The following is a 23,414-nucleotide window of genomic DNA, read 5'->3' on the forward strand; positions in this document are numbered from 1 at the left end:
TAGCGATTGCTAGTGGAAAAGGGCCCTAAGGGCCTGTACACACTGAAAAACGCAAGCAAAATCGCAAGCGCATGCGTTTTTAAAATCGCAAGTGCATGTAGTTTTAAAAACGCATCGTATGCGTTTTTGGTGCGTTTGCGTTTTTCTTGTAATTGCTGATTGGCTAAAGAATCCTTTGCTTTTTTTCTAGTTTACATTTCAACAGGAATCAGGAAATTTCAGAGTCTTCTGGGATACTGACTTCTGAAAAACGCAGGCAAAAACGCAAGCGCATGCGTTTTTAATGCGTTTTTCAAGCGCTGCGCTTAAAAAAGCGCAGCAGGCACTGCGATTGCGTTTTTCTAAAAACGCATCGCACCAGTGTGTACAAGTCATCACGATTTTCATTCTTTTTCAAAAGACCTTGCGATTTTAAAAACGCATGCGTTTTTAAAAACGCAGCGCAAGCGCAGCAGTGTGTACAGGCCCTAAGGGTCACTGTTGGCCATTCCCGTTTATTTCCTCATAGCGAGTGCTGAGATATTTCTGCATAAAAAAAGTTTTAAAACCCAACTAAACCCAGCATTTGAGGGATAAATTAATATAAACAATGTATAGAAACAACTGTAGAAACTACATGGAGGACAGAGCACCTGATTTATTGGTCAAATGTGCTTGGAACTCCAGTACAGCTTGCTTTCTCTTCTCTCTGAATAATAAATGCTAGACTACATTTCTCTCTCCAGGCATTCTTGCACAGCAGTAGGACACTTGTCCATGCCACTGGAGGCGGGACTTTGTAATGCACAGGAAGGAAGTGGTCCTCAGCTCTTGTAAGAGTAATCTAATAGGGTGGAAAGTTCCTAAGGTGACCATACTTATTTCCATTTTTGGGTAGTTTCGTAAAAAAAAAAAAAAAACATACGTTTGGTCAATTTCTCCTCCCCAAAAAATAAAGAAATAAAATCTGATTTTTTTTCTTACACATGCAATAAGACATTTATTGAAAATTTTTGAAAAGAAAGTTTTTTTTTTCTTGACAAAACAAAATATATGTATAGCTTATTTGTATAAACAAAATGGGAATATCAATCAATTTGGTTAAATCATGTATGGCCACCTTTTAGTTTGAATGGATAAGTGCACAGCTGCAGGCAGGCTCAACCTTACACACAAAAAAATATCAATAACTTAATTGATTCTCCAAATATGACTTTTGACTGTGATAGGAAAATTAAACTATGACTAATGTAGGGATTAGATTGTGAGGCCCTCTGAGGGAAAGTCAGAAAGGCAGAACACTACTTAGATAATGGACAGGATAAAGAGGTTAATCTTTGTAGTGTGTACAGTGAACTGAAATCGTGTTTTTCCCAACAAACTTGGAATTTCCCTTTAAGTAGCTGCCATAGTTCTTGGTCCTGGAACTTATAAGTAGTCAACACAGTGTACTTAATGTAACCAATACATTTATTTTATAATTCTTCAAAGTTGGAAACTTGTTTTTGTTCTCTGTTTTTTGTTGTTGCCAATTTTATTAAAATTGTCTTTGGAATGTGACAAGTTCATGGACTGGTGTTTTAAATTAGTTGTTTAATTGCTCATAATGATGTTGAAACACGGCTATACAACTAAATGTTTTCTATTCAGTGCAGCCATGGTTTTCAGTTTGCAAAACACGGTAGATGTTTGAATGAGTACATCAATGCTCGCCCACCTAGAGCCATCTGAACCATAACCCCTGAAACACAGGGGCCATATGCAATCAAGTTTTTCTCCTCAGCTTTCTCGTCGGTGATATGTTCACATCTTGTCAATAAAATGCCATTTAAACCATCAGCAAGCCAGAAAATACTCAAAATAATTTTGATAGTACTTTGTTTACCTACCATTTGGTACTTTTTCAATTGCGAAGTGCTGAAGATTATTTTAAAGGGAAGATGACAAATTATCTCTTAGGGGAAAACTCAGGAGAAAATGTTAATTGTATATGGACCAGGGTGTTAAATTTGATTTCATTGTATAATCTTGCAGCATTGTCTTCAACTCTATCATTTCCTGATTTTGGGCACCACCTGGTGGCTCTGTGTGGTAAACCTGATATATTTAAATATAGTATTGACAATTTTCCTAATGATGATGATTATGAATGTTTCAGCCTTTATTAATAAATACTTTTCAAAGAAATACAGACGATATATTCATTTTTCATTATTGAGCCACCCTCTGATCCTCTGGTTGGAGGAGCTATTTGTGCTATGGTACTGTATAAGTTGATAATCGCTTTGCCATTTGTTTTCTTTTATTTTTCTTCTTTATGTAGTCATTCGATTTTTCTGCATGCGATTTGCCATGTTTGTTTTTGCTTTTTGTTTTCTTTATTTATCATTTTACTTTACACATTCTCTTTTTTTTCTGTTTATTTTTTAGTTGTGTTTGGTAAGTTGGAATTTTATTACTCATCACTTTTCATTCATCACGTTTTCATGACTGGAGCAGCCCCTCCCAGCAGCTCCTCCTCCTCATCCGCATCCGCGTCCTCCATTCTCTATCCACCAATCAAAACAATGGTAATTGTTGGAAGCTCTACAAGGTAATATGTAGCAGATGTCGCTGGTAAATGGGCTGTGCCAAGTCTCCATCTAACGCTTCAATTAACAATTACATTTATTAACCATACAGTAGTTACAACCCACCCTTATGGTTCCTTGCGAGTGTCTATTCATATAGTATGTGTATTATTTTCTGTGTACTTCATTTCATTTTTTTATAACAACATTATGGAAATAGTATGCACCTACATTGCTAAACTTAATGGAGGCAGACCTTTAATTCATACTTCTAGTCGCACTGATTGGACATATTTATCTCCATGTGGAATGGATGAATTCCAAAAGTGTAATTACAGATTATTTATATTTTATTCTGAAATGTTTATCCTAGAATAGTTACCTTAGTTGCTGCTGAAAGAATCATGTTCGAGGCACGCACTGCTAATTCTGTCCCTTGTCAAAGCAACCTTTGCTTCCTCTTATCTGCTGTGCCTACAGGTGCCCATGCATCAGATGATGTATGGGCAGATCGACCAAGAGACAGATCTCTCTCTAATCTAATCTAATCTGTTGCCTGCCCATACCCCACAGATCGTTTCCCGATCAGTTTCATACTAAAATTAATAATCCTTGTGACAACGTATCCGCCGCCTCGCAGGCCCGATGATGTCCTCCCTAATGGTCAATGTGCCCCCCTGGTGCCCAGTTCACTCTACATTACCTATCCATGTCCGGTCAGTTGGCCGCTAAGTCACCTGATTTATGGCCACCTTAAAGAGAACCCGAGGTGGGTTTGACAAATCATATTAGGACACAGAGGCGAGTTGTTTATACAATGACCAACCTCTGTGTCCTTTCATTGCTCCTCCAGCCCCCCACCCCCCGGGCTCTGCTGTCACCCAATAACAAAAGCGCTAGGCTAGCGACAAACAGATGGTCACTTGCCTGCTATTTACCTCATGCTGCCACTCACCGCCATTCCCCCGCCTCCTGTATAGCGTGACTCCCCATGGGTGTTCCTTTCCTCCCCGCCTCCGTAAGCTTCCTCCCATCGGCTTACAGAGGCGGGGAGGGAAGGGACGCAGGCGGGAAGCCACTATATACAGGAAGCGGGGGAGCGGCGGTTTAGTAGCAGCATGAGGTAAATAGTAGTCTAGCAATGATCTGCGTAACACTAGCCTGGCGCTTTTGTTATTGGGGGACAGCAGAGCCAAGGGGGGGGGGGCTGGGCTGGGGGAGCAATGAAAGGACACAGAGGCTGGTCATTGTATACACAACTTGCCTCTGTGTCCTAATATGATTTGTCAAACCCACCTTCGGATCTCTTTAAGAACAGCGTGTGGCGCTGTAACGCTGATAAGGTCTCCTGGATACCAACCACACCATATCATGTGATCGGAACCGAGAAGACATTTTGGGGTTACTTGGCTGCTGTGGTGGAAGAAGAAGAAGACGTTCCAGCCAACCCGACAGGTAACTATAACAACTCCCTGCCGCCAGTTCTGCATACCCTGCCGAGTCTGCCAGGCTGAGGAAGGCACACTTCCCAGCGGCAGGAAAAAGTTCAACCCTGCAAAACAACAGCCAAACATTGAGTCACCTAAATCTCAAATTCATTATCTCGCTTAGATAATCATAATCTTAACTAGTAAAAAGGCCCGCCCATTAAAAAAACAGCGCTAGGTCACAGCCGCTACCCCCCGCAATGCGCGCACATACTCATCCCGCTTGCTCGTTCCCCACCACTGTCTGAAAAATATGCACACAGGGAGCTGCCTGCCTGGCAGTTGGAAAAAGCTGTTATTTCCCACAATGCAATGAGAACCTCTGTGAACCACACATAGCAAACTGTTAGATCCGGCCCTGTGTCCTAACTGCCCTGGCTGCGCACATGCTCAGTACAAAAAAGTCAGGGACACACAACCATTCAGCTGATGACGCAGGGACACTTGCATTTTATTGTATAGGATACCTAAACTGAAGAAGTACAAAGTTTTAAATATCTGACTTCTGTCTGGAGTTCCGTTTCAAATAAACTCTGTGACTCCCGAACGCAAATATAAATGTAACCCAAAACTGAGTGCGGAATGCAAATCTATTTTCTAGCTCGTAGAATCCTTGGACGCCTCCAGTGTGTACATATCTTTTTTGCCAAGGGAGAATGGAACGGTACACAGGCAAATGATTCCACATGGGTGGCCATCAAAGCCGATTTAACAAGGAAATTTGCTCTGGGCTTTGAAACAGACATCAGCATCTTATGAAGTTCTCCTGGCCGCAGCTTCCTTATTCCACCGTGCAGTTCATTTTCCATGACTATGTACTGTGTGTGAGCGGACTCCTACCCCCCATCCCCCTTCCTTTGCGTATAATTTTCCAATCTTCTCCTGAAGTTACATTGCTTGGCTGCAGCTGAGTAGCCTAGCTTTAAACTAGATCTTTGCTAAGCACTAGCGACTTCTAAGCTGGTCATATAATAGAGCACCAATGGAATTTAAAGAGGAACTTTAACCAAGGTTTGATCTTGAATCAGTAGCTGATACCCTCTTTTCCATGCGAAATCCCTCCCACAAGTGTGATGCCATGGCAATGGCCCTAAAGCTGGCCACTAACAGTCCAATTTCTAGCGAAAAATCGTTCGAGCGATCAGAAATTCTGATCGGACGAAAAATTGTTCACTACACCATCAACTAACCAATCATTGCTTCCTATCTATCACGACCACCAAGAAAATCCAAATTTTCGTTCGACGAAAATTCATTCAGGCGACATTTTTTTTCACTCATTCATAATCGATTGTGTCCACCAATGGAGATTATTTACAACTAATCCGATCAGAATTTCTGATCGCTCGAAGGATTTTTCGCTAGAAATTGGACTGTTAGTGGCCAGCTAAACAGTTTGCTGAACCTCGTTGAAACGTGGGGAAAAAAACTGCTTTTTCCAGCTGCCAAGCACACAGTATCTCCCTCTGTGCATAGAACTCTCAGTAACGAATATTTCGTAAAGATGACCTGGCAGAACTAAAGATGTCACCACCAGTGATACATTTCACAATGTAAAGCAGGGAAAGGAAAGATTTAACAATGGGCAAATAGTTAACAGTTAGTAAACAGTTACTCTTTAAGAAAAACAACTGGAACAATTATTATTTATAGGGCCAACATTTCTGTAAAAGTCATGAAACACATATAAGAAAATTAAAACGAAAAACTAGAATCTGTGTGTACTTTAATCGGCATATCAGAACTGGGAATGGCATAGAGAAGACTTTCACAGATTATCTTATAGCAGGGCAGGCATGGGCAGCGTCTGACTACAGACCGAGATCAGTTTATTTTGCCTTTTATGCTGGGAATACACGTCTCGATTCTGAGCTGATTAGATGGTTAGCTAGATAATTTCCGATCACCGTTCGATCATGTTGCCGCTAGATTTGTCATTGAAGTGAATTGAAAAAAGATAAGAAAAATGAGCGGAAGATAAGAGACTCGAGTGGGCAAAACGATAGACAGAATAGAGCGCCAGAATCGACCCGTGTATTCCCAGCATTAGGAGCACCAAGTAAGAAATTGGCTAGTTTTGAGGACAGTGAAGACGAAGGTTAGTATTAGTTACAAGTGCACCAGGATGGAATTCATGTCAGTGGTAGGGTGGTTAGGATTGGGCATTAAAAAGGAATTTATGCGGGGGATTGAGATTAGGCACGAGGAAGCATATATATGCTCAGGGAATAGGGTTAGGCATGAGGAAGAAATATATGGTCAGGGATTAGGGTTAGGCATGAAGTAGGAATGTATTTTCAAGGATTAGGGTTAGGCACATCTTTCTGGGAATTCCAGCTTCTGCCTCTGGTGCAAGTAGATCAAATAGTCTCAAAAGATAAACATATAGCGTAAAAAATTGTAAAACCAGGCTTATAATAAAAAAGTGCACACTTAAAAGAACATCCAATAAAATGAACATAGAGTTTTAATGGGCTCAACACTGAGCATGGGCCTCCTGGTCAGCTTGAATCGTGTTGCGGTGTCCAGCCCAGGTTCTTCCTCGTCCACTCCCACCATTGCTGTGTACTGGCTGCTCAACTAGTTTCGTCTCATTGGTGACTCTTCAGGAGCATGAGTCCTAATGTGATGAAACTAGTTGAGCAGCCAGTACACGGCATGCATATAGAGGGCTGGAGTTCAACCCCTGTGCCTTAAACCATACTTTTTAATAAGGATCCCAAACAATCTGATACCCAGATCCTGTGATAGCTATACATGCATGCTGTCAAAGAACTGTTGATAGTGCTGTCAAAGAACACGGGACTCGCCTGCTAGCAATATCGCTTTATCTAGTGTGTACTTTTAGGCTTTACTAGTATGATGCTAATTTATAGTATAAAGAGAGAGGCACATGACAGACTAAAAGTATTATTACCGGTAGATATTTTGCTCATGCAGAAAATGCATCTTCCTCTACCCGGATAGAGCGGAAAGTTGCAGAGACGTATTCGTGTGTGCCTCTCCCAGGTGCAGCTGCAGATTTCCATAAACTGTAACTAGAACACGCATAACATATGCTTCTCAACACATCCTGTTTACTCTTAGATGAAGTGACCATACAAACTGTATAAACCAGCATAAGAGGAACAAGCTGGCAGAGTCTGAATGTGCAGCTCCAGCAGATGTTCCAACTTGGTCCCCCATCATTGTTGTTCCCAAATGTCTTAAAGCGGAATTGTCACCATAAAAATCACATTTCAACAGCAACTGGTCTGAGTGTATTAAGTGATAAAGATGCTAATCCTACATTCAAAACTTTCAAAATGTTTATGTTTATTAGACTTCAGCAGCACCAGAAACACTTCTTACAACTATATATTGGTGTAGATTGGTATGTATCCCCGTACTCCCATTGATGATTAGCCTAGGCTATGCTGTTAGGCAACCTTCTGCCTCAGAGCACTCTGGGAGATCAATTTTTGTTACTGCTCACTACACAGTTGGAAAAAAACAACAACTTCTCATAGTGATTCACCATGCCAGCAGTAAAGATGTTGGCATTACTGATATATTTAGCAGTTTAGGGCTAAGTACGCATTTTACATTGCTGACCCCAGCTGGGAACGGGACTCGATCCCTTGTATGACTGTGGCTGAGTTCTATAGAAACTCATCGATACTCTGCAGGCCAACAGGTCCGTTGCTATGGAGAGGGGGGCGTAGGGAAAATGAAGCAACTTCCCACAACCAGGGGAAGTGTTGAAAGCAATGCATTTGGAGCTATTCGGACATTCTTCGAAGATGTGACATGCTGGATCTTTAGGCAACGTATGGTAGCCACTGTACACACACTAAACACATGCACGTTTCTCGCCCGATGTGGGTTTAACCTATTGTGTGTGCATAGCTTTAATCAGAGTTAGATAATCGTTTACAATATGCAAACACTAAATATATAATTTATGCTTTAGTTGCACTATATGTATGTATATAATTTGATATTATTTTATTAATTATATTATATATTATAATTATATTATATTTGAGTTAAAATTTATATTATAATGTTAATGAGTATTGTACAAAATAAGCCAGTTTATTTGTTGAATTGTATTCCCTTAAAGTGGATCTGAGCTCAGAACTTCCATGCTGATTTAAAAGCTAAGCAACAGCAGAATATCCTGTAAAGAAAATAATGTCTTTGTTACAGCTGATACTGCAATAAATCTGTAGTGTGTCTACTTCCTGCCTTCATGGAAGCAGACATAGGGTTAGCATTCTGTGTTTACAAATTCGCTGCTCTGCTGAGGCTGCTGAGATTTCTGTGCTGACACAGCTGAGAAATCAAATTACACTTGTGATAAGTCACAGATAGGGGGAATTGATGGGGATGGGGAATTTGACAAGGCTAATTACTCTAAATACATACAGGGTGCATTCTCTCTGTTTTCCGTCTGTCCTGTGCAAGAGTTCACATCTTTTAAGTAGAGTGTTTTGGAAGGTAACGCGTAAAAGAGGCAAATAGGAGAATGTCATCTTAAAAGCTTATATTAGTCTCAAGCAAGCTTTGATTATGAAAATATTCAAAGAAAGGAACCCCAAAATAGAGTATTAACGTGTGTAAGTCAGCATTGACAGGCATTAATGGCCCGCTATGGTGACGCTCTGACATTTTGCTGTGGGTTTCTGTTGACATTTCACTGGCATTGACGTTCTGAAATGTAAGGGTTGTACATAGCTGAAAGGGGGATTCCATGGTGCTGCCGATAGCCCTCTTGACAGATGAGGACATCGAAAGTGGAATTTGAGCCTTTTTATCACAAATTATGTCGAGCTATTTTGGATGCTATAGAGTAAATGACAATTGGCATAGAAGAGTGTCAAAATGTCTGCTATAGTGGCCCTTTAAAAGGAAACACATTTTGTGTGCAGAGTGTTGAGTGAATAGCAGCCACTAATTATGGCGGCCATTTTGTGTACTTGACAGAAATTTCATGCAAACAGATAGCAATGTGTGGCAGGCAGTTGCCGGGCAGTGGGCCCAATAGAATAATAACTGCAGCAACCACCACAATCCTTCTAAAAACCAATACTGTTGAGATCCGTGTCATTGTAATAATTAGTCTTTTACCAGATGTGTGAGCGAGGTAACTCAGTACAAGTTACAGATAGGTTACTGCAAAGATTTTAATATTGTAAGGATTAGGTAAGGGTTCTTTCACTCTGATCCATCGCAACCGACTGCATCTCACTCACCCTGACTATGTATAGATCCAGCTGCATTCTTTATGTTCCATAAGTGTCCTTAGATAGCTGATCACAGTAACTGACTGTTTCAGGTGACAGTCTACCATTTGCATAGATGTCTCCCAGCATTAATCCTTTCCTTTTCAGCAAGCCAACCTTATGTTAATTCCTCCGCCTATTGCTGTTTTAGGCACTTTGGGTGCTCCCTGTGTTTCTGGTCCTCCTTCTCCCTCTGTGAGCAGGGATCTGAGCAGCATGGAGGTACTATCACCCGATGCTATCAGGAAGATTTCTTTGTGCTGTAGAACTCCATTATATTTTTGTGGTTTAGATGTGTACTCCTCTGTTAAAGTGGGATAAAACTCTGACATAACATTCAATAAAAATGTGTTTTCCTAATTGTTATTACCCATACAGTTACCATATATATGCTTTTGTGCTCAAGTAATATTGTCTGTTTATGAATTACAAGTTCCCAAAGTACAGTTTATCTGCTCTAAAAGCTGCCATTGCATTTTATTGCATAGCTGTTGTATTTATACATTCAAATCTATCTAGTGATCGCTTCTCAGCTCTCTGCTTCTACAACAGAGAGACTGCATTTTCAGCACAGCTAGGAATGTATACTAATTGTACCAGACATATAAATGTAAAAGACAATGTTGTCACCTGTTTATTGAAGAAGAAAGCTGTGCTTAACTGTTTCAGGGCCCATTCACACTTGCTGATTGCAAAACGCTAGCGCTTTTGCTAGCATTTTGCTATGGCGATTTTGTGCGATTAACGCAAAAAAATTGCCATTCAAACTTACCGGTTTTTTCACAATTGCGTTTAGCGCTTCTATAGCTCTGAAACACGATCGCCGGGAAATCGCCTGAAAATGGTGCAGGCTACGTATTTGCGTTTAGCGTTTTTAGGGCGATTTGCGGTGATTAGCGCAAATGGCCCAAGTAAGAACGGGCCCATAGGGTTTAATTACACTAGCGCTTTCAAAAGCGCTAGCGTTTTGCCGAAATCGCCGGCAAAACGCTCAAGTGTGAATGGGCCGTGAATGTTTTGCTACATTTTTTTTCGTGGTAATAGATTTTATGCTGTAAATAATCTTAGAGCAAAGGAGAAATGCTGCGTTTTATACCACTTTAAATGAGGCCCCCCTTTTCCTGGATCTTTTACTTCTCCCAAAAGGCCTTTATTCTCCATCATTGTGTCTCAGGCTGAAGTGCTTCTGTCACCAACTTCATAACAGCAAACCAAATATATATATATATATATATATATATATATATATATGTTGAGCTTATAAAACTTCATCCTAAAATGAGCGAGGAAGGCAGGTCCACTTTACATACAGATTTAAGTAAAAGTTCTGTGTGATTTTTTTTAACCTTCAGCAGCCAAATGAAAGTCAGATCTATAATCCAGTATAGCTTTGACTTGCAAAGGTCCACAGGGAGAGTCATATTCTTTATGAACTGATATTTCACAGAGGATCAACGTGTCACTCTGTGAAGATATCAGATTACATAATGTCCTGAGACAGAGACAATGATGAGGAAGGAAAGGCCTAGCTATCCCTCTGCCTCACGGGCCAGTGAAAATATTATGAGAGTTTAATCGTTCTTGTCTTTGTTTTGTTTTTTAGAACCTCCGAATTTCGTGGTGAGGCCACGTGACCACGTTGTGGCGTTGGGACGCACGGTGACATTCCAGTGTGAGGCGACAGGGAATCCTCAGCCGGCCATCTTCTGGCAGAAGGAGGGCAGTCAGGTATGACACTCGTGTACAAAGGCGCATCAAGGGAAAACAGTGCCTATAGCAAACATGGAAAATCGCCCCCAGGGAAGGGGGATTGCCCCTAACGTTTTACCGTGTTGTCTTGTTTGAATTGGTTGTGTCCAAGTTGAAGTAAAGCATAGGCTATAAGACTGAGTGTCACATATCCCACCAAATTACAGTTAGGCATATCCCCCAGAAGATGTAACCAGGTAGCAGAATGTCCCCCTGATAAAAACTAGAATCTGTAAGGAGAACACCAGGGATCCTATAGAGCAGCGCCCCTAGTAAGAGGCGCCCATGGCGCATGCGATATCTGTACTCCTGTAGATACGCCTCTGCTCATGTATCTTTGCTTCTCTTGTGATGACCTAAAAGTGCCCAACTGCACATATATCTAGCAATGTATTATTATTTAGTATTTTTATAACGCCAACATTTTCTGCTCGGTTTACAGAGTGTGTAGTCTTGTTACTAACTGTCCCTCAGAGGCGCTCAAAACCTAATCTCTACTATAGTCAAATACCCATCGTAGTCTACCGTCAAGGGGGAAGCCAATTAATTTATCTGTATGTTTTGGGGGAAAACTGGAGTGCCCAGAGGAGACCCACACAGACATGGGGAGAACATACAAACTCTGTGCAGATAGTGCCCTGGCCAGTAAGGACCCAGTGCTGCAAGGCGAAAGTGCTATTCACTACGCCACCGATCGAATCTCACTGGAGAGACATCTGTTGCCTGCCCTTACACACCAGGCCGATTCTGGATAGATTTCAGCATGAAATCTATTAGGCATCGGCGTAGCGAAGCCACCTTTGCTGCTTTTCTGGCTGTCCCCCAAATGTAAATGTCTCCCCCGAGTGCCCATGTAATGTAGAATCTCACCTGTTCCGATGCTGAAACTCCGCCATCACCCCTGTGTCTGCTTTCACACGGAGCACCACCAGGTGGTGGCGTTTGTACCACGTGGTGTGCGTGTGATGTCACATACGTGCCTGGCGCCACTCAGGGTTGATGGTGGGGAGGCTAGGAGTTGCGGCAGTGGGATAGGTGAGATTTTCACTGCACAGGCATGGGAGGGGGGGTCAGGGGTAGGACATATTCACTTATGGTAGGCCTGGCAGGTGGCACCCGTTGTGATTGTCATCGTGATATCAAACACTGTTACCACCATGCACAATATTGATAATTTTCTACCAGCATGTCCAATCTACGCATTAAACCGATTTCTGTCCAAAATGAGTCGAATCATTGATCCGGCATGCTTGTTGCTGCACCTGCAATTCAATAAAATGATGAAATCAGATGGTCAATCGGGCTGCAAAATCGGTAGATGTATGGTCACCTTTACAAATAAACGTGAAAATTGAATCATATGTTTCCGGAATGGATGCGTGGAATTGATTAGTGTAACCCGCTGAGCTGCTTAATGCACGGCTGCCACCAATTGGCCGATGTTGACGAGCAGTTTGCTAAATTTAGATATCAAAATGGCTGTCAGTGAGTGAGTGAATGCCCATGCACCGCTACCAGCAGCAGATCCATAAATGGTCTGACAGGTGCGATTTATTACACGTTTGACTTGTTATACGGAGATAAACAACAGCTTGATTACATCAGCTAAAGGTCATTCATTAATCACACAGCTTCCAGCAATCATCCGTGAATAATGCAGCTTCTCAATCGGATATCTCAGTTGTGCAACACCGAAAAACATGGACATTAAACATGCAAACATTATATGTACAAGGGAACCGCAGTACAACACTAAACAATAACAAAAAAATATATATTTTCGTTTTGGATAGTGTGGTCGTAAGAAACCTCTGTGGGGTTTTACTGCAGTCTGTGTCCTCACTGAGAAGACTATTTTTACACCTCCTGTCCCTAGGAAATCGGGGTACCTTCATTGCTCCATTATGAGCCCTGTTAACCCATTAGAAGTTTCAAAAACATTTTTTAACAATTTCAACAGCATTTGAAGACTGCTGTACCATGTTAACCTCTGCCGGCAAATCTCATTTGGCTGCCTAGTGGCAGGGAGGAGTTATAGTTACCTGTTCAGGACGGCTTCTTCACTTCCTCCACTGACTGCTCTGAACGTTGGACAGGTCTTCTGGATCATGATCACATCCAAACACATGATATGACATGTGGTCAGGATCCAGGAGACCGTGTCAGCGAAGAGGGGTGATGAAAGAGACTCTATCATCACCCCTCTTCCACCATCGGGTGGCACTGTAATGCTGACATGGTCTCCTGGATCCCGATCACGTCACAAAGCCACCGTGGTGGAGGAACAAGCCGATCCAGGCGTCCGGAGAGGTAACTATAAAAGCTATCTGCCGCCAACTCTGCATACCCTGCTAGCCTGCTAGGCTGGGGAAGGCACACTTCCCCAGCAGCAGGAAAAATTCAGCCCTGCAGCCAAATAAAGTTTTACTTTATTTGGCTGCTAATGGGTTAAAGTGGTATTGTCACCAAATAAAACATTTAACACAGTAAAAAATGAATATGAATTGCTATGAGACTGCTTTCTTTTGAATGCATACTTGCTCCTCATGAAACTGCCTGATATCATCGCCGGCTGCGGGACAAATGTCCAACAAGAACTTGTCTGGTTTCAGATCTGGGCCGTGCTCCTCTTCATGCACGTGTCCTTCTCACCCCTACAGTCACTCACCAAAACCCTCTGGAAGATCTGGGCTACACCCCTCTTCATGCGTGAGCATGGCTGTGCTGCCACACGTACAGTATTGCTGTGCTCCTGTGTGAAGAGCATGGCCCAGATCTGAAATCCAACAAGATCTTGTTAGTTTTCTTTAGGGGATCCTCAGGCGTCCGTGGTGGTCCAGAGCAAGGGCGTAACTACAGGAGAGCAGCACCTCTGCAGCTGCAGGGGGGCCCAGAGCTGTAAGTAGATCCCAACTAATACTTCACTCCCTTTGATAAAGGGATCCATCCTTCAGATCAGGTCTTTTTGTGGTTACACATATCATGGGTGTGAAGGTTACGATGTCCACACTTGTTTAATGACCCTTTTAAGATGGGCCCACTGGCTGGGAGGGTCGACTCATCAGGGGTTGGCAAGGGAAAGAGGGTGTCAACAATGAAGGGCCTCATGATTTATAGTTATGCCCCTGGTCCAGAGGACGGTGTGGGGAGCCTCTACGGGATTCAGAGGTTTCCTTCTTCTTAGGTAAGTATCCATTTCTTAACCTGATGTTTGCTTCGGGTTCACTTTAAACCGACTTCCCTTCAAAATGGCCGTGGACTATAGCAGGGGAATGTAGTTATTCATTATTATCTGTAAAACGCTGTAGAAAATATCAGGCCTATATAATAATAATAACAACACTACAGTAATGTAGAAAACAGTCTGCAGGAACATCACAACAGCAATTTAAGCTAGTTTTGCAGAGATGGAAACATTCATATTTTAGAAGCCCTCAGCTCCACCAGTTTAATCAGTGAGAGAGGATGCCTGTGGAAGGCTGTGGAGAATTGCCCATTTTAATTGATGTGTTATTATTGTCCCCGCTGAAAGTGAAAGGCGGCCCATCCTTGCTGAGAGATAATAGAGCAGGTACATTTATTAGAATGATAATGTGGTCATAGCAGCAGACCTTGCCGGCATCTTACATGTGTATTCTGTGAGATATGGAGCAGAGCACTGAACTATTGAATAATTTTACATGTAATTAAAATGGGGGTCGCTGTTAATGGGAAAAGGGAGAAAGAAGCTGTTGAACGAGCTGTATAGAAAACCATTTTGACAGGCTGGCTTGCAAAATCTCCAGGAAAAAAACAACTAGTAGACTGAACTATTGAGGCGAGTGCTATGCAGATTGGGGTGGAAGCAGAACAGTTGGCCAGAACCACCAATCAGGGATCAGCTACTAAATGGAACCAGAAGTCCAACAGGTTGCTCTGGGCAACCGTGCTACTTCTATTTCACTTTTTCTTACATGTCTTGATAACTTGAAGTGGACCTGAACTCTTGAACAGGACAGAAGGAAAACAGAGAAATGCACCCTGTATGTATTTAGAGAGTTTAGCCTGTCTCATTCCCCCTCATCTGTGACTAATCACCAGTGTAATTTGATCTCTCAGCTGTGTCAGTTGGCTGCCTCTGCAGAGCAGGTCATTTGTAAACACAGGACGTTAACCCTATGTCTGCTTCCATGAAAGCAGGAAATACTGGCGATTTATTGCAGGATTTGTATCAGCTGTAACAAAGAAATGTTTTTCTTTAAAGGTTATTATGCTGTTGCTTAATCTTTTAGAGCAAAGAGGAAGTTGTGAGTTCAAGTCCGCTTTAAGGAGCCCATTTTAGGTGGAGGCAATCATTGGAGGCACGCCACTGTAATAACAATATTGTGCATAACAGCAAGTTATGGTACTGAAGGGAATAGAAGTGTCGGGGTTTGATCCACATAGAGTTGTGACCATGCCAGACTATGATGCCCCTAGCAGCAAGCCTATATGCGCCCACATAATATCTGCATTGCATGGCACAGCAGCGGAGCAGGCAGCCAACAGCGTTTAAAGTTATGCAGGAGAACAGAGGCGCCAAAAGAATAAAAGGAAGCTAAATGAGCTTAAAAACCAAATTCTTTGTAAATAGAGGAGGTAGTGGTGGACTTACCTCCTCCAAGTAGACCCACAACGACTGTAGTAAAGACAGTAAATATATTTTATTTATGAACTCCAAATATGCAACGCGTTTCGCAGGTTTGATCCCGCTTCATCAGGCAATAACAACGGAGCAATAGCATATTGACCACAATAGCATATGTGGTCAATAGAAGAGCTATTGCTCCGTTGTTATTGCCTGATGAAGCGGGATCAAACCTGCGAAACGCGTTGCATATTTGGAGTTCATAAAAAAAATATATTGACTGTCTTTACTACAGTCGTTGTGTGTCTACTTGGAGAAGGTAAGTCCACCACTACCGCCTCTATTTACCAAGAATTTGGTTTTTAAGCTCATTTAGCTTCCTTTTATCCTTTTGGCGCCTCCGTTCTCCTGCATAATATTGAGTCCATCCTGGGTGGAGGGTTGAACCCCCTTTTTCTCATCTACAGAGAGTGACTTCTTATTCCTGAGTGAGGTCAGGAAAATCTCCCCACCTGCCTCTACAGTGGTTGCTTAATGGTAACCCTGGTTTGTGAGTATTAATATTTACTCTATCTAGTAACCATTTACCAGTACATATTACACTATTGGGGCTCATGGTGTTCCTTGTTTTTTAACAGCGTTTAAAGTGTCAGACTTAAGCCTGGTACACACCATGCAATTTCCCGTCAGATAGATGGGTCGAATAGATAATTTCCGACAGGTCCGATCTGATTTCCGATCGTTTTTCTGATCGATTTGCATAGAAGTGATCAGAAAATCGTTCAGAAAAACGATTGGAAACAGATTGGATCTGTCGGAAATTATCTATTGACCCATCTATCTGATGGGAAATTTCATGGTGTGTACCATTATGCTAGGTACACACCATACAATTTTCTAGCAGATTTACCCACCAGATCGATTATTTCCAACATGTCCGATCTGAATTTTGAGCGATTTTCCGATGGATTTTCAATTTTCCGATCTTTTCGATAGTTTATTCATCGTTTTTCATAGAAGTGAATGAAAGTCGATCAGAAAAACAATAGAAATTCAGATTGGACGTGATGGAAATAATCGATCTGGCAGGTAAATCTGCCAGAAAATTGTATGGTGTGTACCTAGCATTAGACATTTCGATCTGAAGGGGTTGACACTAAGCAGGATTTTATCCGGCAACAGTGCCCCTAGTGGTGGCCATGTTTTTATATGGCACACCATGTCCAGCATTGGACTTATACGGGAAAATGCCAGTGTAAGGCATGGTCCAGGGGTTAGAAATGGTTACTAGTCAATCTAGTAAACATTGGCTGCATCTTTGACCATCCAGGTGATTATAGACCCTGCATGGTTTGAAACTCGTAGACTTGATCTCCAGCTTATTCACAGACTCGGTAAAGTAACCCTATCAGATTAGACCTCGTCCTGCTGCTAATATTTCCTAGATCTCAGGGCCAAACAATGCAGCGGTTGTGCATGACCTACTAGAGGGGTTATTGGAGTTGTTATTATTGTATAGTATTTATTTAGTAATTATATTTGAGTTTGAAGTGGATGTTTTATTAACTCATAATGATCTCTGTTGATTAATATGCATTTAATTAATGTCGCTTTCATCTCTTCCTCCTTTAGAACTTGCTCTTCTCCTACCAACCTCCGCAGTCATCCAGCCGATTCTCTGTGTCCCAGACCGGTGACCTCACGATCATAAACGTGCAGAAGGCTGATGTGGGCTACTATATCTGCCAGACTCTCAACGTAGCCGGCAGCATCACGGCAAAAGCCTATTTGGAGGTCACTGATGGTAAAGTTCAAACTGTGTTACAAACCCCCCAATTCCCTTATCTCTGTGAACTTCTCTACCCAAAGAAAGGCAGTCCTTCCAGGCATCTCCTTGTTTCACAAGTCTGTGTGCCGATCATGCTTCTAATTAGTATTATTCAGGCCTTCTAATTGGCTGTCGGTGCCAGGAGTGGTTTTTCCAGCAGCTCCCCAAGGTGCCTAGTCGGGGCCTTTGCCCCGGTTCGGATAGCCGCATTAGCATCAGCAGCTCTGGAAAGAATTATCCTTTGTGATAAAATAGTTTATTGATCTTATATGAAATACATTTTGGGATGGATCGCAGCATAGTTTGAATGCCAGGAGAAGCCGTTCTTCATAAAAGTCACACTGTGGTTTTGACACTGCTCAATTAAAGATGGAATCAATAGACGAAAGCATAAGAAGGCCCGCGGGCGAGTTTCAGTCAGCCGTAGAGACGTGAGGACTGGTTTAACCTGTACTGATTGAGGGGAAAGCCAATGAGGTACTCGCAAACCCACAATCGAAAGGCGTTTTGGGGATAATGAGAATGGTACCACTGGCCTCTGACCCCTCCGTGCTCACTCTGGGATACAGGCGAGTCCCGGATCAGGCTGGGCGGGCACGGAATACTCCAACTCTGCTTTTTTTTGGATTCCCACAGTTCTTATACAGAATATTCTTTATCAGAGCAAGCTGTGGTTTTGGCCTTTATAATCAAACCACTACACATGTCTTTTATTCTAAAGCATCCAAGTTTAATTTCACATTTATAATAATATAATAACATGTGAAAGTTAATTTGCACCAATTAGCAATGCATTGGGTTTTGTGCATTGTGGGTCTTTATTTTTTGCAATGAATGTATTTAAAATTCCTGGCTGGCTGGGTCCAGTAGCTGCATTTTCTAATGAGACTGCAGTGCGATTTTATTGGACAGATAGCTGTGCAGGATCCTCCCCGATCTCATCAGCAGCCAGGAGGTGACACTAAAAGCCTTAAACTCTCTGGCGGTATGATTATTTCCAGATTTTTTTTACAAAAGCGCTGCAATTTTTTCACAAGCTTTCAGACCTCAAAAATCATACCGCTTGATAGATCTGCGGCAGCCCTGCACATTCCACACCTCAAGTGGATCCAACTTGGGATTACTGCTCTGAGCTGTGGATTTCCATCCCGAGCCTGACTCGGGGTTACCGCTAAGGACGTTAAAGGGAAACTTAAGCTATCTGCAAAAAAAAGAATTTCACTTACCTGGGGCTTCTACCAGCCCCGAGCAGCCTTCCTGTGCTCACACCAGTCCTCTACAATTCTCCGTTCCCCCGCCGTGGCCCATTTCGTTTACGCTGACTCCAAGACAGCGGGCGGGCTTGCGCAGCGCTGGCAACACATACCCTTCGCATGCGTTGCTGTCCGGAATAGCGTCCTGCGCAGATGCAGTGGCAAACTAAACTAAGCCGGGGCGGGGGAACGGAGGATCATTGAGGACCGGCAAGGGCACAGGACGGCTACAGGGGGCTGGTAGAAGCCTGAGGTAAGTAAAACTCTTTTTTTGCAGATGACTTAGGCCCGGTTCACATTAGCGGTGGCCGTCCGGAATCGCCGTGCCGGAGCCGCACCGCTTGCAGAACGGACGGAACGGACGCACGGCATAGCAATGAAAGCCTATGCGTCCGTTCACATGCGTCCGTTCTGCCGAGCCGGACCGGATCCGGGCCGGATCCGGACTCCGGCCTCCGTTCCAACATGCGCTATTTTTTGATCCGGCTCCTCCGGCAGCCGTATCCGGGGCGGAGCCGGACTGCACCATCCGGCCAATACAAACCAATGGGAACCGGAGAGCGCACAACACACTGGCTGAGAAATCCGGATGTTCTACCCCACTTCCTATGCGGATTGTTGCGGCGATATTGGATGGGGACACATGGGCAAGCATTTTGGAGTGGAGCAGCACAGCTGGATCCGGATCCGGAGATGTTGGCAGCATGTCGCAGGTGGAGGTGAGTGCTAAACAGCAGAGGGCCTGATTCCACAGGTCCCCCTTCTGCTGACCTCCCAGACCCCAACATTTTTTTTGTTTTTTACGTTACTTTTGCCAAACGGATCCGGATCGCATCCTGATGAACACCTGATGCAACCTGACCGGATCGGATCCGGATCAGAACCGTACGGTTCCGATCCGGATCCGGTCCGGATCCGGTCAGGTCATCCGGTCCGTTTGGCAAACAACCGCAAGTGTGAACCGGGCCTTAAAGGAATACTATCGATTCACATATTTTTTTCAATTGACACAGGAATTGTTTGGGAAGTGCTGCTAAGTACTGGTGTATACATTTTAGTAGCAACTTCTTTGTTTACTGTTAGCAAAATACATTCAAAGTTTACTGACGCCAAAACTGACGGCTGACTGAGCCATGAGGAGAGGGGAAATTCCCCTCACACTTGATCAGTTAAATCTGCTCTGTGTGTGACAGAGAGAGACAGGACACAGGAGCTGCAGCTGTTGGGAGCTCTGTTTCTGACTGAAGTGTCTGAAGAGAGCAGAGGAAATGTAACTAATTGTCACAGCTTTTTCATATTGTTTTTGCTTTCAGAGTTGGATATGTTTGATATTTGCTTTCTGTAGTCTGATATGCAACTCTGGCTGTGCATTGAAGCAGACACCCCTTCTGCAATTGATTTGTTCCAATATAGCTAAATCCTACCCTCAATAAATTACAGCTTTTGCCTCTGATATTTAACATGAAAAGTAGGAAAATGTTTACACAGCTACTTAGACATTATTTGTACATTGTCATTTTAGAACACTTGGGTATCGATAGTATTCCTTTAAGTTTATTTTTAAAGGGAACCTAAACTGTGAGGGTTATGGATGTTTCCTTTTAAACAATACCAGTTGCCTGGCAGTCCTGCTGATCTCTTTAGCTGCAGTAGAGGCTGAATCACAGACCTGAAACAAGCATGCAGCTTATCCAGTCTGACTTCAGTCAGAGCACCTGATCTGCATGCTTGTTCAGGGGCTGTTGCTGATAGTATTAGAGACACAGGTTCAGTAGGAGAGTCAGGCAACGGTTTTATTTTAAAAGGAAAAATCCATATCCTTCTCAGTTTAGGTTCCCTTTTATTAAAGCACACCTAAACTAGGAGGGGTATGGAGGCTGACATTTTTTTCCTTTAAAACAATGCACATTGCCTGGCTGTTGTGTTTAAAAGAAATGTACGGATCGTGTGGTAATGCGCTGCAGACAAGAATGCGGTGGTTTGGATAGTTCCGGTGCACCGTGTTAAGTGTGCAAGTCTTCATGGACTTACATGGCCCTTGAGACCTGGATGTAGGGGGAAGCGTGATGTGGGGCATTGCTTTAATGCACCTCTCGTGGTAGCTCTTCTCCAGATAGCCCAGGCATGGAACTACAAGTCCCACAATGCATTTTCCTTTATGAGTCATGATTGTGGCTGCCAGACTCCTGCAATGCATTGTGGGACTTGTAGTTCCTTAACAGCTGGAGGGCCAAGTTTGTGCATGCCTGACATAGCCTCTATTTTCTGTGTGCTCTCTGTATATAATAAAACTACAATTCTAATTTATCCATACAAAGCCCAATTATATCTCTTTGCGGCCAAACTATAAATACCACACTTAAGGAAACTGAGCATCCACTTTTGAAGACACTTAATATTAAATAAACTGATGCCAAATCTGAATTCAAGATGGCTGCCTCCAGCTTTCAGAACCTCTTTGAGACGAGTGTTGATGGTCGCTCCTGGCCTGCCATGCAGACATCTGTTTTTACGCTACGGTAAGAGCTGATAAACGCCGCGTTCCAAGATGAACTCATGTTTTTCTTTCACCCCACTGTGTCATTTTTGAGGATGGGAATGGTGAAACTCTATATTTTTCCACTCAGCACTTTCAGCTATTAAATCACTGGAAGCGAATTCAGAATTCCTCTTCCATTTGTGAAACTTTTTTTTTCGTGTCTCTTTCCCTGAATAATGCCAGTTAGTCCTGAGCATCTTTTCCATCAAACAAGAGATACAATTTCAGTATTCTGAGTCCTGCTTATCGTGAAAATTCCCCCTGAATAATGTATGATTCCCGCTTTAATTACTTGCTTAATTATCTTTAGCTTGTTTTGAAGCCTACAGCGTCTACTGTTGCTTGATGGATTGGAAAATTGCTTCCAGTTGCAGACATGTATTTCCTGTTGTTTGCTTTGGCAGTGGTAGCTGACCGTCCTCCGCCAGTCATTCGCCAGGGCCCTCAGAACCAGACAGTAGCTGTGGACGGCACTCTCGTCTTGGATTGTGTAGCAACGGGAGTGCCGGTTCCCACGGTGCACTGGAGGAAAGATGGCATCCTGATAACGACCCAGGACTCCCGCATTAAGCTGCTGGACGGGGGAGCCCTGCAGATCAGATATGCTAAGGTAAGCTACAGTGTCCAGAGTCATCGCTGGGCTTATTCTCTAAAGAACAGAGTAGGTAGTGAAAATCTGACAAGTTTTGGATTGGTCCATCTACTCATGGGGGATTCTCATGTGTTTTTATTTTATTTTACTTACAAAAGCACTTACTGAACAGCAGTTGCTCAGTCCAATTGCCAAAATATTGTGCATTAGTGTGGCTGTCCGGCATTTTTATTTAGATTTCTTCCATGGAGTGCTTTTGTAAAGAGTAAAAGAAACCCTGAGAATCCCCCATGAGGAGATGGACTAGTTCAAAATCTGTCAGCTTTTTACTGCCTACTATAAGTGACAGCAACATAGGAAAAAAATAATTTATAGTTTGTTTTACTCTAGGAGAAATGTACATTTTCTATGTATGTATTTTACATTTTACAATTTTTTGTGATGGTGGTCCTTTAACACTTTAGACAATATGGCCTTTTTTTTTTAGCAGACACCGTTTCAGGGTTGACAAAGTCTTGGACCAGGCTAATTGAAATCTACGCCCTGTTTGGGACCTGATATCCCTGTCAGGGTGTAGATTTCAACTAGCCCACTGGACGCTCCCTCCAATCACACAGCGATTGGCTAACAGTGATCACAGGGTCAGGAGCCAATGAAATCGGCTCCTGACTGCCTCACGGAGCTCTGCTGTCATAGCCACGGCAGAGGGAGCGGGCTTCAGTGACGGGAGAGTGTCGCGAATGGCGAGGGCGACAGGTCGGTGTGGCGTGATGTCAGTAGGCCGTTTTTTGTACCAGCGGTCTCTGATCCTTAAAGTGTACCTGAGATCAATTACATGTAAAAAATCATACAAACCTGGGGCTTCCTCCAGCCCCTTTCGACCAGATTGGCCCCTCACTGTCCTCCTCTGCCTCCTGAATCCTCCGCAATCCCCCGGTAACTTCAGCCAGTCGGAACTAGTTCATGCAGGAGCAGTGGGGGGCATTTTACACCTGTGTAGTTGTACTGCGTGATGGAGTGCACGACCGGGCCACGCATACGCAGTAAGCTCCGAAGTTACCGGGAGCCAGAGCGGAGAATCCAGGAGATGGAGGATGGCGGCGAGAGAACGATCCGGCCGCCGGAGGCTGGAGGAAGCCTCAGGTATGTATGAATTTTTACTTTTAATTGAAATCAGGTTCTCTTTAACCTCCATGGCGGTATGATTATTTCCAGATTTTGTTGTTTAAAAGTGGTGCCATTTTTTCGCAAGCTTTTAGACCCTAAAAATCAAATTGCTAGATAGATCTGTGACAGCTCTGCACATTACATACCTTCCATGGATCCAACTCGGGATTACCACTCGGAGCTACAGATTTCCATCCTGAGCCTGACTCAGGGTTACCGCCAAAGAGGTTAAGGGACCAGAGACTGGTACTGAGGTGGTTAATCTAGGTTGCCTACATGCGAAGTGTTTTTCTTTGGTTACCGAGTTTATTTTTTGGCCTTGCGCTTTTGTGCCTTCCTCAATACCAGCAGGGAGTCTTCTTAGTTGTCCAACGCCG

General features: G+C 43.1%; 1 protein-coding gene across 9 annotated transcripts in view; it reads left to right on the forward strand.

The window, feature by feature from the left end:
• ROBO1 (roundabout guidance receptor 1) overlaps positions 1-23,414 on the forward strand; it is a 1,398,228-nt gene that overhangs the window by 1,255,959 nt on the left and 118,855 nt on the right. For all 9 annotated transcript variants that reach the window (XM_068270495.1, XM_068270496.1, XM_068270499.1 and 6 more), the window contains 3 exons: positions 10,907-11,031; positions 17,291-17,462; positions 21,683-21,888. In XM_068270495.1, the coding sequence (XP_068126596.1) occupies positions 10,907-11,031; positions 17,291-17,462; positions 21,683-21,888 (503 nt within the window). The remainder of the gene's footprint in view (positions 1-10,906; positions 11,032-17,290; positions 17,463-21,682; positions 21,889-23,414) is intronic.

Source organism: Hyperolius riggenbachi, chromosome 2 (assembly GCF_040937935.1).
Source record: "Hyperolius riggenbachi isolate aHypRig1 chromosome 2, aHypRig1.pri, whole genome shotgun sequence".
NCBI lineage: Eukaryota > Metazoa > Chordata > Amphibia > Anura > Hyperoliidae > Hyperolius > Hyperolius riggenbachi.